Here is a 16198-nt window from a genome sequence, read left to right on the forward strand (position 1 = left end):
TACGTTTTTGTTTCTCACTAAAATGGTCTTAAAGATACTTTAAAAATGGTCTTCGATTTTTTTTGTATAATAAAATCCTCGAAACAAATTTTCTGATTGAAAACTTGTAAGAATCAGATTACATGTTCAATATCTTATCTACTTTGTCTGCCGACATCCAACATCCGGGCAATTTAACCCCTTGATAAACATGCACCTGACTATGACAGGTGTTTCTGATTTTCGGCAATATAGTCAATTTGTTCAAGCCTATAGACTATACATTAAAGTGGCATGCGAACTATCCGCTTCATCGGCTGCCTAACCACAGGCTGTGTCTCTGTATTTAAAGAAAATCCGGATAAATAGCGTTCATATAGCGTATTTCATTTAAATCTCATTCATAATAATATAATTAATGTGACTACTTTTCTCGTGTCTCTGTAAGTTACTGTTTTAACCGTTTTTAGTGTGACCTAAATATTTTAGGTAGTTGTGGGACATGACATTTAGTCTCCACAATTTGATAATTTGACGTGAATTATTTTTAAAAATGCGTGATAAAGTAAGGTCTTGACAAAGCTTTTAATGGCTAAAGTTTACCACTGACGTGTATGTGTAACCATTACGTTACTCACGGTTAGAGTTATGAAGACTGACGGATAACACATTGGTCTGGGGTGGTTATTTTCAAGTCTATCGAGAAACGGTTAAGCAACAATTGAATGAAATCTTATTGCAAGAAAGTCATTTTTTATAGATAATCGTGAACAAGGAATATTAAATATGTGCGGTGTTCAATCCATTTGCGCTGGAACATCACAACCATTCCGTGTAGTATATATCTATATGTATATACATGACATCACCAACGTTATCACTCTTACTCTGAAAATAAACATGCCTTTACGACAAACATGTATGAGTTATACATTTTAAAGTGATGTCATTATGATATACAAATGAATGGCACCGTTCAATTGTCCATGTTCTATCTTATGGAAATAATTATTCAGTTCCGCAGTTGTTGTTTTTTAAATTATGTGGAGACTGACGCTTTACAGAGATCATTCTTGCCATTAATTTAAAGAGAATTGTTCACAGATAATCGTTTTTAATGCCATTATAAATGAATTAACTAACATAATTATACTATTAGGAATAATAAATAATTTTACAAACACAATAAAGATACAATTTAAAAAGTACCTGCCCTGAAGTTAGAACCTGGGACAACTAAAACCAATAGAGAACGTACTACCATTACAGAACGTAGTGTTTTCAATTTGAATGGTAGTTCAAACGCTATGTCCGTAATACTCTTTTGAGCTTAAATATAAATGTTTTTTTCCACGATTTTTCCGATTTCAATAGATGAATATCAATACAATAATAACTATCTTTAACATTTGTCTTGCTCCTAGTAAGGAGTGTCACTTTGCTTGATTGAAAATAATGCATATAGTCGCTTTCGAATCCATGACGGTTTCTTTTAAAATTCTCATTTTGCAAAACTGTTTAAAAGTCTATTTAAATATATATGAAGTGGATATCACTTTATTGTCTCCCTTTCCATATCACATACATTTACTTTTTTGTGGAAATTCTGTCCTCTTTCTTTTGTTCAATCACCCATGCAGGCTGATGCAATAATTGGTTTGTCCAATCATAATTATGAATTGATCCGATGCAAGATTTTCATTGGTCATTCAATATAATTTGTTTTATTTCGTTTTGAATTCACTAACCACGCTTGCATTTACCAAGACCGCCTGGTGGAGGCAAGTTCATTCTCGTTGTTCATTCCCACTTGGTAAGTTGTAAAACTGTTTTCCTTTATTGACATGTTTTAATTTTTTATTATGAAATGTTTGTCAATTAGTGTAATTATTGTGATATTCATTTCATTCATATTTAATAGAAGCGCATGTTTAATTCTGTTTGAAAAATTACTGTGATTGTTTTATTTTGGTCTTTCCGCCATGGCTATATCGGTCAGCGTCAATACAATGGATTAAACAGAGATATGGACTTTGTTTGCCATGCCACTTACCCACTAAATATATGATAGCATGTATGCAATGAAAAGGTAAAAGCATAAGTACATTCACACATATGAAACATTATGCTAGTGTGATTCTCTGAGAATCGGCCTATCGGGTAATTTAAGTTTATGAGGTTCTTCCGCGCATGAGGCTGCATTATGTGAGGAGCCTGACTGTGTCCCAGCACTTCTACTTACTTTATTTACTAGAATCACACAACTTTGGCAAAATTTGGAATTACACTTGCTGTCATGGCCAGTAAAAAAAATGCTGGTTCAGTTTGTACTTTAATTCGCTTTGGTCAATTAAATTGCATGGAATTTATTGGTAGTTGGAGCATCCGTATTTGGAAACTAGACGCTTGGTAACTTTGTGGTTCTTTATCATGCAAAAAAAACATTTTTAAATAGTGTATCACTGTTTTAATTATTATTAATTAATTGATTTGATTTGACTTACTAGTTTTATATATGGTAGTCATAGATCCATCTGTTTTATTTAACAGGGGCGGATTCAAAATATATGTTACACTTTCAACATCTTTTTTATTTGTTAATACAAATGAATCTTTCATATATCTTCATGACCAGAATGAAGGCTGTTGTCAAATTAAAAGTCAAAATCCTCTTATTTCACTCTCATATCATAAAATTATAAAAGATTGTCATTTTGCTTAATTTTAAGTTTGGTATTACTCAGTCTGTATTCTGTCCTAAACTATGTTTAAACAGAATAGGCAGGGCAGGTTAATAAGTTTAACGTAGAGTTAAGTGTTGAGCTCTAATCGATGATAAATTTCCGAAAACCTTTTTTTCTTTTTGAGATTACATGTCAGCTTGTGTATGCTTATTTCGATTAAAATAGTTCGCAAAAAATGTTCTGTCGCTTTAAATAATCAGATCTTTAAAATAATTTTTTTCTCTAAATGAAGGTCATTATTGACATTTCCAGGTATCACACAACGTCAGTATAACAAAGCAATCAAGGCCAATCGTGATATTCCATTCACATGTCAGAAATGTCTTCGAAGGAATCCAACGACTGACGAGCATGGAGCTTCATTTGCCGTAAAAACCTTTTCTTTCTGAGGAAAGTAGTGTCAACGAATATGTTAGGGACGCTTGTGTAGAAATTGAAAGTGAAAGTAATGCTATGGATAATTCAAGTGTTGAATCTGTTAGGGATACTAGTGAAAGTAATGCTATGGATTATTCAAGTGTTAAGGATGCTGACTCTACAGATACTGCCAGTGCTGATCAGCTGAATCAACCATTTGATCTTCCAAACAGACCCGCTATCAATTAGTATCCTGAAACCGTGGAGACGGATATTGGTGATAAGTCCCTGTTAACCACTGTGATAGAAGAACAGGCTGTTACCTTTGAAGTGATTGAGATAGGAAGCAAGAGGGGAAACCTTTATTAGTTGGATCCGATGGATTTCGATATTATGTGAACAAGACACATCAGAACTCTGTACTATTAACATGCGCCTTAAGAAGAAGTAATTGACCGTGTTACGCGACAGTGATTCAGAAGGGAACCGACTTTGTCCGTTGGTTCATGGACGGAACTTTTAAGGTAATTTACGTTAAATTTACAAAATTAAAAACTTCAATTAAAAATTATTAATAGCAAGGATCAAACCAATAAACTCAATAACTGTGCTTCTAAAGGATCTTCCTTCAGTGCGTTAGCGACAACCAGCCAAGAGAGGCATATAACCTATTCAAACATATCTGATTTAACTATCTTCCCATATTGGCTCCAGTCTGTTTCCCTTCTTCTCTAATTTTATTTCAAAGTTGACTCGATTGCTTTATAAACAAAATGGACTGTCACATGTATAACCCTTTATTCTCGTGTTGTTGGTGAACCATTCTCATCCGTTCTGCTCGAGTCTATCCATGGCTTCATTACACACAATGGCAAGGAGAAGCAAGTTCCTTTGGCATTCATCTTAATGTCGAGGAGGAGGACCGACGATTATGTTCAGGTCCGTACAAGTATCCGTCATGCGTTAGATCATGTGGTTGTAGAAAACTTCGTAATGGACTTCGAGCAAGGTAATAATAATACAAAAATTACTTAAATATAGTATTAAAACGGTAAAAACAGGTTTTATTTGCTTTTCTGATTTGACAGTGTAATACAAACACTTTACAAAATTCACTTTCAAAAGAAAAAAGATCAACTATATACATGTATGAGCTACCCAGCGTATAATATCTTAAAAACATATTACAGACATGGATTTTATGTCTATTATGATTATAATATTATTAATATTATATAATTTCGATTTTATTTAATTTTCAGCGGCGTGGTTGGCGGTCCGTCAGGTATTTCCGGGAGCAACCATCAAGGGATGCGTTTTTCACTTCACGCAGGCTGTTTGGCGCAAGGTGGGGGACCTGGGTTAAGGCCAGCGTACATGGAGAAGGCATCTATCCATGCGTAAATTAGAAATATGATGGCGCTACCATTCCTTCCAGCCGCCGACATTGAGCCAGCATTCCAGCTGCTTGCTGCTAGAGCTAACTCCGAACAGATCACCAGGTTCGTGAGATACATGGATGAGCAGTGGTTGAACCATCCAATATTCGATATTGCCTCCTTGTCAGTGTATGGGATTAGTGTTAGAACTAATAGCGACACTGAAGGCTGGCACCAATCCCTGAATAGGAAAGCAGGAGGCCAGGACCTGACATTCTACCGCCTGGTTCCAGCACTACGTGGAGAGGCCGAGAATGTTCAGTACGAGTTACGAGTTACGGTACCTCAGGGATGGTCAATCCACTAGGAGAGTGTGGCCAGTGAGCCGAAGGATAGAGAAAAGTATTAGAGTCCTCTGGGCCAGGAATGATGCCAAAGACATCACAACGAGCGAACTGTTGAGTTAATGTGCCAAGGTATTCGGCCCTCAGGTAGAACTCACAGTGGAACGCACAGCACACTAGGAGACACTTGTTACCAGATTGTGAAAAGTTGGTGTTCATGTCATTGTGGAGTAGGGATGTTGTGTGTAGATATTTTCGATAAAACTACTTAGTGTATATTCATATATGGAAAACAGGTAACAACCAACCGGGCCAGTTTTGACATCATAGTATGTTTTAAACAAACTTGGTACAAAGCCATAATGTTGATGTTGTATGCCAAATGCTACCTCTGGGCCTTAAACTTTCAGAGAGGACAATTCTTGATTCTTTTTCCAATATAAATATAATGGAAATATTACAGTTTACAAAAAGCAACTTTTTACCTCATTGGCATGGTACAATGGTAAAAGAAGACAATACATATTTACTTGCCATATGTTACACATTCGAACCTTTTTCTTTTAAATTTAGAGAAGACTTTTTTTAATCATTTTAATATACAAGTCTATATTAATTATGTTATACATGGGTCATGCCTATCTTACACCCAAATGGCTTGATTTTCCGTTGGTTTAGAATAAAGGACAGTATATACGTGTTGTTCATTCGACACTTCACTGGTAAATTTAATAGATTTGTGGAAAGTATTAGCCTGTTAAAGGAAATCATTGAGTTTTTCATGACCATAACACCACTGCATGTCAAAATCGTCGATGAAATGCGACCAAATATGTGGTGGGTCCTTAAAATTGTGTGTCTTATTGTTTCTTAATTAAAATTATTATATAATATATATTATCAAGACATATTGAATGATAGTTTGTTGTGATCGCTTTAAGGTAAACGAGCTAATTGATGCAGCAATCATGTTGGTAAAGTAAATAAGAGGTCTACCTATGCATAAAGAAGACATGTTATAAATTATCGGAAAACATTTGGGCGGAGACAGCATTTTGTGTCGTTTACATAATGCTGAGATTATAAAGAGGTATTAAATAAAATATTCACGCTTTAAAAAAAATGCGTTTATTATTGGTTAAAGAAAATAGATGTAAATTATCATACTTTTACTTATAATCGGTAACAGCTGATGCTTTTAAATTAAACAACATAAAAAATAGAATACTTATTGTGTCATCTAATTTTCACTTTGGGAACCAGACTGTGTGTTTCTACCGTTTTGAAAAGTGACCGCATTGACCCGTATTAAAATCCTGCTTCCGATACAGTGTAAAAGAACAGAAACGAACGACACACGACGTTGGTAAATCACAAAATGCTATGAGATTTAAACATTATTCGCATTTCCAAATGCAATAAACAACATATATATTTCTATTAATAAAAATATTTAAAAACCGAACGACGTTTATACGGGTCTTGGTGGGTTTACACTTACAGCAGGGCTAGCGCTGGCCTAAAATTTCTTTGAGCCAACCACATTTCGTTTTTCGGCGCGCGAAAAGTGGTTTTGAAATAATAATATATACTAGCAACTTGTTCATATTTCTTGTTATGACAACAAGGGCATATCACATATAATATAACATGCAGTTTTCAATATAGAAATAATTATTATGATACTTTTCAAAGTACAAACATTAATTAAAGGGATCTTTTCACGCTTTGGTAAATTGACAAAATTGAAAAAAGTTATTTCAGATTCGCAAATTTTCGTTTTAGTTATGATATTTGTAAGGAAACAGTAATACTGAACATTTACCATGGTCTAATATAGCCATTATATGCATCTTTTGACGATTTTAAAACCTAAAAATTATAAAGCGTTGCAACGCGAAACGATTGAATAATTTGGAGAGTTCTGTTTTTGTCGTTAAATTTTGTGAAACTACGAAGATTGCTTATATAGGGTATAAAATACAGACAGTATATGTACACGGCGGAATAGCTCAGTAGGTTAAAGCGTTTTTACTTCAGGACTTTGGCAGGACTCCAGGGGTCACTGGTTCGAAACCTGGTCCGGGCAATGTTCTTTTCCTTTTTTAAATTTTATTCTTGATTTTTTACTGGAGCTTTTACGATCCAATGTTTACATTTATCGATATAAAGCATTTAATGAATAAGTTAAAAAATGCCAAAATCTGTGAAAAGGCCCCTTTAATGTGTACATGTACACTTAACAGTGAAGTATGTTGTCCTAAATTTGAAATCCTGAAAATAAGGCTGGAGGTCTTAGAACCAGGAACCCAACAGGAATAAAGAGCAAAGCCACCCACCCCACCAAGAGACTTACAAATTGTTCTTTGTTATAGTCTGTCCAATTGCAATTTCAAGTGAATACAAATTCTAAATGATATAAACCAAATCGTCAGTATGACTGCATGTGTATTCGGCATTCTATTTCTTCTATAAAGAACTCCGAAAAAAAATTTCAATCAGTGAAAAATAACGTATCCGAAAACGACAGTCCGAAAAATTGTACGCGTTCTGCACTTGAAATAAATTTTGCATATCGTTTGATTGCAGAAAATGAAAATCGGTAGCCTAGCAAATACCTAATAAATATACCATTTGGTTGACATTTTTCTTTACAATAGCATAGCTTGTGGTTAAAAAAAACTTTATTATCACCTTTTATTTCAAGCAATAACTCGATAATCGTCAGAAAGGTGTAACATCATCAACATAGAACTAATTATTTAATGATCATTCTTTAATTCAGATCGATAGTCGGTAGACAGGTCTAAAGTGATCAGCTGGGAAATTATTTATTGTTGCTCTTGTCATTTGTTTATCTTTAAATACGACGTTTGCCATCGGCTGATAAATTATTGGCAGACGACAATATCAACTGTGTATTCCAAGTGTCTACGCATGATTGACCCAATATTATGTGTGAGCGAACTCAATGTTGATTGGCCAGCTACCACGTGCGCTTCAATAACAATACGGTCAAGCGATGTCTCATGTTCTGGTGCAGACCGGTTTAGTTTATTGTTCAATTTGCGAACACTTTAAATGAAACAAAGAGAAAACCAGTCTGGATTTAAATGGCGGATAATTTTAATGAAGATTTGCGAGATTTTAGCATTTTCGCAAATCAGAATTTTCTTGAGCCAATTTCTTAATATTTTCGCAAATGGCGAACGACAGCGCGAGCCCTGCTTACAGTCAACTTGTACCTTGGTCACCTCGCAAGATACAGTACACTCAGCGATTTTTTTGTCCAATTGGGAAAAGTACCCCTACTGGTCCAATTGGGAAAAATTGAGTCGTGAAAACCTGAAAATTAGGAAAAATCGAGTCGTGAAACCCTCAAATTGGGAAATTGGTGTATTTGATTTTATGCTCCCAAATACTTTAAAATTGATTCTAAGTGTTTTCAAGCTGTCAATATTATATTAACCTAGGTTCAAACCATAGAGCTGCACAGGGAAACTAACAAAATGTTGCATTTTCAAAAAAAAAAAACATTTTTTTTTTTAAATATATATTTATTTATTTTACCTTAATTAAATTGGGAATTTTTTCGCCAGCAATTGGGAAATTTGTAGTTTTTTCGAAATTGGGAAAGTGCCGCTTACCGGTACTTTATAAAGAAGGAAAAAAATCGCTGACACTACGCGTTTTCCCCAAAAAACACTCCGCGTTTTTTTACCAGCTAGGGAGTGATTACGCGGAGTTTGAAAGCGAGGTAAAACGCGGCGTTCCGCCTAGTTCACTTATACCCGTGGCGTGTATTCTTTAGCCTAGTCGGTAAATGCAGACAATTTCCATTTTTATCAGCGACCGCCGCGCAACACTGCGTTAGCAGTGTGCTACTGGGCATGCCAAAAATAACAACATTGTTATTAAAAATTGTTTAAATACTGTATAAAAATAAAGAAATTTGTATAGAAAATTAATGCGTATAAAATTATGATTTTTTAATTCACAGGTGCGTCTACAATATGAATGAATATTAAACATGTCAAGCATTTTGACAAATTAATATTTAAATCATAACACATATAACACAAGGATAAATGTTCCGTAAAATTTCCAAATGAGAATAATAATAAGTAATCCGAAACACACTACGATTTTTAATGTTAACACGACGTTTACAAATGCTTCCAATATACAGTCATCATGTATATTTCCCGACAAAAGCGCGCAAAAATTATGCTGCAATGTACAAGGTCAAGGTATACTCCTGCAAAGCGTGCGTGTATTGATTTTTTGATACAAACTTTGTAGCGCAAAGAACACTTAATTCTGTTGATTTCGGTTAAAAGTTTATGTGGTATTTTTTAACAAAATTGTATCGCGAATAAGTTGATATGTCTTCCAAAATAATTTCAAATCAAACACGCCGAATCTTTATCGTTACGGTATTTCAGTAGAGTAATTATTTTAACAGTAATTGTACTGTAAACTGATTTAAGAAGACATCTGGGCGGAACTGGATTAAGTGTTTGACGTTATGAAAACAAGCAAAGCTTGTTTACTGACCTATTGTGTAGACTGCGGTCTGCGGTGTTTTGACAAAAGGGATTACCATGTGTGAATGTCACTCTGCCGATTTGGTCCATAATTACTGGTAGACATTGTTTTGAATGTCGACGCAATTAGAATACAACTGTGAATATTCAATGCAACTATGAACTCAATAGTTACCACCTCCTTTTAGCAATCATTGGAATAACCTACCTACAAAGAGAAAATAAATGCATTAGTGAGCAGAGAATCGACTTTGTTCCGACAATTAAAACCATTCCTTATGCATTCGTTGAACGTGTTTACTTGAGTAAGTTATGCCTTCAGACAGGAAGCGGCTTTCCTTTGATAACGTCAAACTGTCAATTCACACAGATTTGCGAGACTTTTAGGGTCCTTGGTCATGTATACATGTTCAGTATAGAAAATCACTTGCTTACTAAGGGTGTCACGTTTAAACGGTCGCGTTTCGTGTTTCGCTCGAAATCGTTTACCAAAACAGTAAACGTTTAAATGACACTTAATATCAATATAATTAATATCAGGGTGCAAATAAGGTAGCCGAATAGCAGTACAATGTATATCGATGACGAACTGCGAAATCCGGGTACTTGCGGTAAATCCTGGCTACCAAATTCCGCAGTAATTTATGCGATTGGTTAAATTGATCGTTATCTCGTAAAACACGGAGTTTCCCCGCGGTGCCAACGCCGAAGGCCGCAGCGTCGGTTTATCAATGTTGCCGATCGTTCAATGCGGCGTCCAAAATCATGCAAACGCTGCGTATCGCGAAATTTTCTTAATCTCCCTCGGCGTTACTGCACGCGTTGATGGAGGGAAATTGGGGAAAACGCGTGTAGTGTACTGTAGTCGTACTGTGGTGAACTCGTACCTTATTTAAACTATCGATATTTTTAAATATGAAATAAGGCAAAGTCTCAAAGCGAGCTCGATTAATGTTTAAAAGAAGAAACTAACAAAAACTTAAATAAAGATAATTTTTTAATTAAATTATTAAAGGCGCGTCCTAGCAGAAGAACGTGGAGTTCGTAAAGACTGGTATAAAAAAAGGAAATTAATTAAATTATTATGTTAATTAGCAATTAAACAACAAACGGGCCATATTAAAGGGTATCATATGTGACCTGATGAATAAGTGTTTTTCCCAGGCCATTTTAGCGTGGCGAAAAAGCCACACCATCCTCCCGGATCGCCACACTTCCCTTTTCAAAGGCAAATTTCGCCACGCGCCCTTCTTTTCAAAGGCAAATTTCGCCACGCGCCCTTATTGATAACATCTTTATTGCCTTACGATCTAACTTGGTCCGCAACATCAGGGTCCTTGATTGTCTGTGACGCTCCGACTGCTTGATTTACTCAAGAGACGTCAACGTCTAATCGACTATATTTGAGCAGATTTAATCTATAAGAGTGCTCGATTTATAGGTAAACTGCTCCAAAGATGTGAATTAGTCATGCGTGAATAACCCGGTGTCAGTATCAATCGATAATGCCAGAGGCTATGTTATACCAAGCGCACTTTTCGGTCGACAATGTGTACTCTCCACGATAAAATTGTTACTTCGGAGACTTTTGATGAAAAACTCGATGTTATTCTCGTGGCAATTGTGCATTGCATGCATTATTCAGTTATATCAAAACATATATTTTTACGCATAATTACATTTAAAAACACAAACAAATTTATTCTTTATCGCTTTCGTCTTTAAGATAATTAGATCTAATTATTGAACTAACTACTGAGACGTATACTAATTTAACAAAATGCGAATCGCGTATACGATTTAACGTTGCTATGCGCACCTGTCGCTTACATCATTTGACATTTGAACAACATGGCGGACTATACAGAATTAAATTGCGACTCGGCAAAAATGGCAAATAACGTCGTAAACGATCGAATTAACGATGGGGATTATACATTAAGAAGGAATTAATGAATTGCTGTGATAATCAACGATGCATAAAAATGTTTTAGATAGAAACAACATTATTTATTTATTTGTAATCTACTTGGTGGATGTATGTCACGGAAACAAGTGTTTGCATATTGTTAGCGATCAATTTACTCGAAATGTTATTTTAAACATCTGGCAAGATTATTGTTAGAAAATGGGATAAGACAAACATGGTTTCATTAATATGTTAGTGGATCTGTGTATAATCAGATTCATATGCATATATTGCTTTATTATGTTTGTCGTGCTGTACAGTTTATTGAAACAGCATGGAACTTAAATGTACATTGCAAGGTAAATATATTAATATAAATCATAGTAAGTTAAATACATCAATTACCATTAAATGTGCTTGTTTATATGTTATTTTTTCCACAACTGCTTCAGATGCGATTACATGTTACCCCGTAATTCAGGTATTCGGAGAATGTTTTTGCCCTTTTTTGCCTAAACTGCGCGCTAAAATGCCCTTTTTAAAAGTAATGCGCCATGCCCTTTTGCCCTTCTGGGAACAACACTATGAACTGAACTGTTAACCCCACCCAAAACAGATTGTCACACTTGTCAGTTGCCAGCCTTGCAACCACAAGTTTACCTACGAAGGTCAGATCAGGATTCGAACCCGGCCTGGGTTGCTCTACCAATTAGGCTATATTACCTTTTGAAAAAATATATAGGCAAACTGCAATGCTGTATAATAGCATGATTACCTTGCTTAGGAAAACTAAGGGTTTCGCGTGATGGAATGAGTGGGGAGATCAAATCAAATTTAAAGCTGATTCTTTCTGTGCATTAGTTGATGGTAACCAATTTGTGATCCGAAAACAAAGGTCGCCTGTGGACAGCGGTCACTTTTGTAATTTCCCCTTGATTGACCGCTGTTCTCAGTTTTGACTGTCACTGTATATATATATTTATATATATATAATGATACCATGTATTACAATCATGACATCCAAATTACTACACTTGTTGTTAAATTCCACTAACGTCTTTCCCTTATACATACTTGCAATTTTCAAATCTGTGTCACATTGTATTCATATCTGATAAATAACAAAAGTGTCATGATATCAAAAAGGACTCAACATGCAGTATACACTTATAGGCAAACACCTATTCAAAATAAAACGAAAAGAACAACAGACAGTGTCTAGGCTGTAACGAATACACTAGGTGACAAATACGATACGTATCACCAATACAGGGTGGCGAATACGAATATTTATTTGCGAATATGAATTTCAATGAACAAAAGTAATACTGACAACTTGACATGACATTATAAAGTATGACACTATGAGTATTTATCAATTTGATTTATTGAGTATCATTGCATACTGAAAATATGAAATATAACACTTTGAAATAACAAAACACTGACTAGAACTGCTGAAACTTTGAACACAGTTTTGAAAACATTACTAGTACCAATGAATTCCTTGAGTAGAACAATTAAGCAACTTGACATGACATTATATAGTATGAAACTAATTTCCCTTTGCTAGGCTGCGTGTTTGTTGATAAGTTTCACAATCATTGTCGCAAAGATAAACAAAAAAGAAATTCCATCTGCTTATACTTTGTGTGTATGTTTGAGCATCAAATTACTCGTATTTACCTAAATAAGTAAATATTCAACCGGTGCCCGCCCGCCATTTTTGTTGATAATCTCACTTTGTACCAAAGTGGGTGGGGTAAACATGATGAAAAACGCCGGAATAAGGAGAAGAACATTTCAATAATAGTTTTTTTTGTATGAACCTTCATTTGTAAGGTAAGATAAGATAAGATGTTTGTATTCAACAAGTATTCGGTTCGGGAGGTGGCGAATAACGAATACGATTCGTCCACAGCCGTATTCGAGTAATTTGAATATTCGAATGTATCGTTACAGCCCTAAGACTGTCAGACACATCCTTTTTTATCAAATGAAATTAAAACTGCCACAACTAAACCTTGGGGCAGACCTTGTATAGCTTGGCCAATCCGGAATGTATGCAGTTTCTGACCATAGCCTTATTCAAATACAAGTTGGCTTACTAAAACAATTCTTATTTATAACCCTGAGTCCAATTTGTCATTGTTATAACTTGCTACTTGTTACAACATATTATGAGTCACTATTGTTACTAGAACTATGTTGAACTTTAAAAATAGCAGATAACTGGCAATATTTTCACACATTTATAAGTGTTGTGTTCTTATCCTTCTCTTGAATCTTCCTATGAATCAACATGTTTATATGTAAATTATTTCCAGAATGACAAGTACACAGAAAAGTCCTCTTTTAATGGCATCCAAAAAGTTCAAAATGGGCAAACCTAACACAGAAAGCAATGCCAGGGAAAGTGACATGGACAACAAGAGTGTGATTATAAATAATGTTGATTCCACGACCCAAAGCGTAAACACTACATGTATATGTGCTAGTGTTAGTTCAGAGACCTTAAATCCAGACCAAACAATAAATGACTTTAACTCTGTTTGTGTCAAAATTGAGACTGATGAATGGTATAATACGGCTGAAGATTTTTATTCTGTGTGTTCCAAGCCAGAACAGGTTTTATGGGAAAATAGACATCCAGATTGCAAGAAACAAGATGGCTCCAATTTAGTACATGAACAAACAGGATCACAATGTTTACAGATGGATAAAGATAACACCAAACAATATGGCTTCACCTCTGATTGTGTGAAATCAGAACAGCCGGAATGTGAAGTTATGCATCAAGATTTCACAAGACAGCCTGTATGTGTGAACAAAAATACGACTGCCCATGCATATACAGCACAATTTCAGCTCCATTCTGTATGTGGGAAAACAAAACAGTCTCTTAATCCAAATACAGACCAGAGTTATCCAACAACTAATGACCTCAATTATGAATGTAGTATAGCTAAACAGTATATAAAGACAGAAACAGACACTGGAAATACAACAGCAAATGATCACAATGATTTATGTGATCATAAATATAAAAAAACACCTGAGAATCAAGCTGAACTGGCTGACCTTAATTCTGTATTTTTGACAAGGAAAGAGATTGAACTTTCATATGTTGACCAATATTGTGCTAGACCAACTGTGGATGGAGAGACATTAACAATTGACCATTACTCGAACCTTAATGTTCAAAGACATTCAATCTCTGAAAACGATGACTCAGGTATTAAATTTTTTATACATGTGTTATGTGACCATTCTGGTCCAGGGCTAGCGCTGGCCCAAAATATCTTTAAGCCACCCAGATCTAGGGGGGTCCGGGGGCATGCCCCCCCCCCCACAAAAAATTTTGGATCCTAGATTGTCTGTGGTGCATTTTGGGCCTATTGCCAACCAGTTTTCGTTTGTTTCATCTGCATATATGCATATAGTTAGACTATAGCATTTAAAAGTAATTTCAAATTAAAAGTCCTCTCTTCTTCAAAATCTTACCTTAAGACTTGGCATGTTTCGTCACCAAGTCTTTTTTCAGGATATTGCAACCTACAGTGAACGTGTTGGAATTCTGCACCTTAATGCATAGGTCACAGTACATTGATTTTGATTCATTCTCAAAGCGAAGCCAATTATTATCAACTTTCCATGACTCTTAGAATGCTCGAGTTTTTTGTGTTTAATTTTTTATTTTTTTTTGTTCAGACTCATTTTCGTCCAAAGGACGCTTTTCAATCTAAAATCAGCAGAAAGTTGTAACATCAACGACATAGAACTAATTATTTAATTATCACTCTTTAATTTAGATCGATAGTCAGCTTGGAAATAATTAATTTATTGTCACGCTTATTTTCATTTTTAATCTAATAATACGACATTTGCGACCAGCCGCTATTTTGTTTGCAGACAACATTATTTACTGTGTATTCAAAGCTCCACCCATTTTTACGTTTCATTCAACAACGTCATTCATGTGTAAGCGAGCTCAGTTTTGATTGGCCAGCTACCATGTGCACTTCAATAACAATAAGGTCAAGCGATGTCTCCATACCAGTGCAGACCGGTTTTCGTTAACTGTTCAAATTGCGAATACTTTCATTGAAACAAAGAGAAAAATATAGAAAACCAGTTTGGGTTAAAATGGCGGCTGTTTTTAATGAAATTTTATGAGATTTTAGCATTTTCGCAAATCGGATTTTTCTTGAGCCAAATTCTCAATATTTTCACAAATGGCTCAAGTGGCGAATGACAGCGCGAGCCCTGCTGGTCCCATGTCCGGCGCGTGATTTGTGAATGTCCATGAGAATAATGTCTGATCAATAACTCAAAATAGTTTCATTGTTAAATTGGATAATCATGAAACTTTATAATTATGTTAATAGGCATGATATCTTCATGTAAGTCAAGTTTGATATCAAGCAAGATTGCTTTGAGCATTTTTTAATTATGGCCCATAAATTAAAAAAAGCTTAATAGTCCCCTTCCGGTTTCACCGGAGGGGACTTATGGTTTGCGCTCTGTGTGTCCGTCAGTCCGTGTGTCCGTCAGTCAGTGAGTCTGTCTGTCACACTTTTCTGGATCCTGCAATAACTTTAAAAGTTCTTAATATTTTGTCATGAAACTTGAAACATGGATAGATGGCAATAAGGACATTATGCACATCATTGCTTTATCATTTTTATCTTGAAAAAATGCTTTTTTTGTGTGTCCGGAGCCATATCTTGGAAGTGCTCTGGCAGATTTCATTGAAACTTGTTAAGAGTATATATATATATTTATAAGAAGATGATGCACCCCTAATGGCATTGTAAACCATCTGTTAATAACGAAGTTATGGTCCTTTGTATTTTGAAAAAATGATTTTTTAGTGTCAAATATAACACTTATATGTCCAGAAGCATATTGGCGGGGGATATCAATTCAACGAATTTGC

The 16198-nt window shown here is 35.1% G+C and overlaps 1 protein-coding gene across 5 annotated transcripts in view; it reads left to right on the top strand.

Annotated features, from left to right (window-relative positions):
• The first annotated feature begins 6101 nt into the window (after nt 1-6101).
• Nucleotides 6102-16198, top strand: part of LOC127833889 (histone-lysine N-methyltransferase PRDM9-like) — a 33055-nt gene continuing 22958 nt past the window's right edge. For all 5 annotated transcript variants that reach the window (XR_008027663.1, XM_052359389.1, XM_052359390.1 and 2 more), the window contains exons 1-2: nt 6102-6169; nt 13587-14494. Coding sequence is in view for 4 of the 5 variants with exons in the window: in XM_052359389.1 (XP_052215349.1) it covers nt 13588-14494 (907 nt within the window). In the remaining variant the exon portion in view is untranslated. The remainder of the gene's footprint in view (nt 6170-13586; nt 14495-16198) is intronic.

Source organism: Dreissena polymorpha, chromosome 6, assembly GCF_020536995.1.
Source record: "Dreissena polymorpha isolate Duluth1 chromosome 6, UMN_Dpol_1.0, whole genome shotgun sequence".
Lineage (NCBI taxonomy): Eukaryota > Metazoa > Mollusca > Bivalvia > Myida > Dreissenidae > Dreissena > Dreissena polymorpha.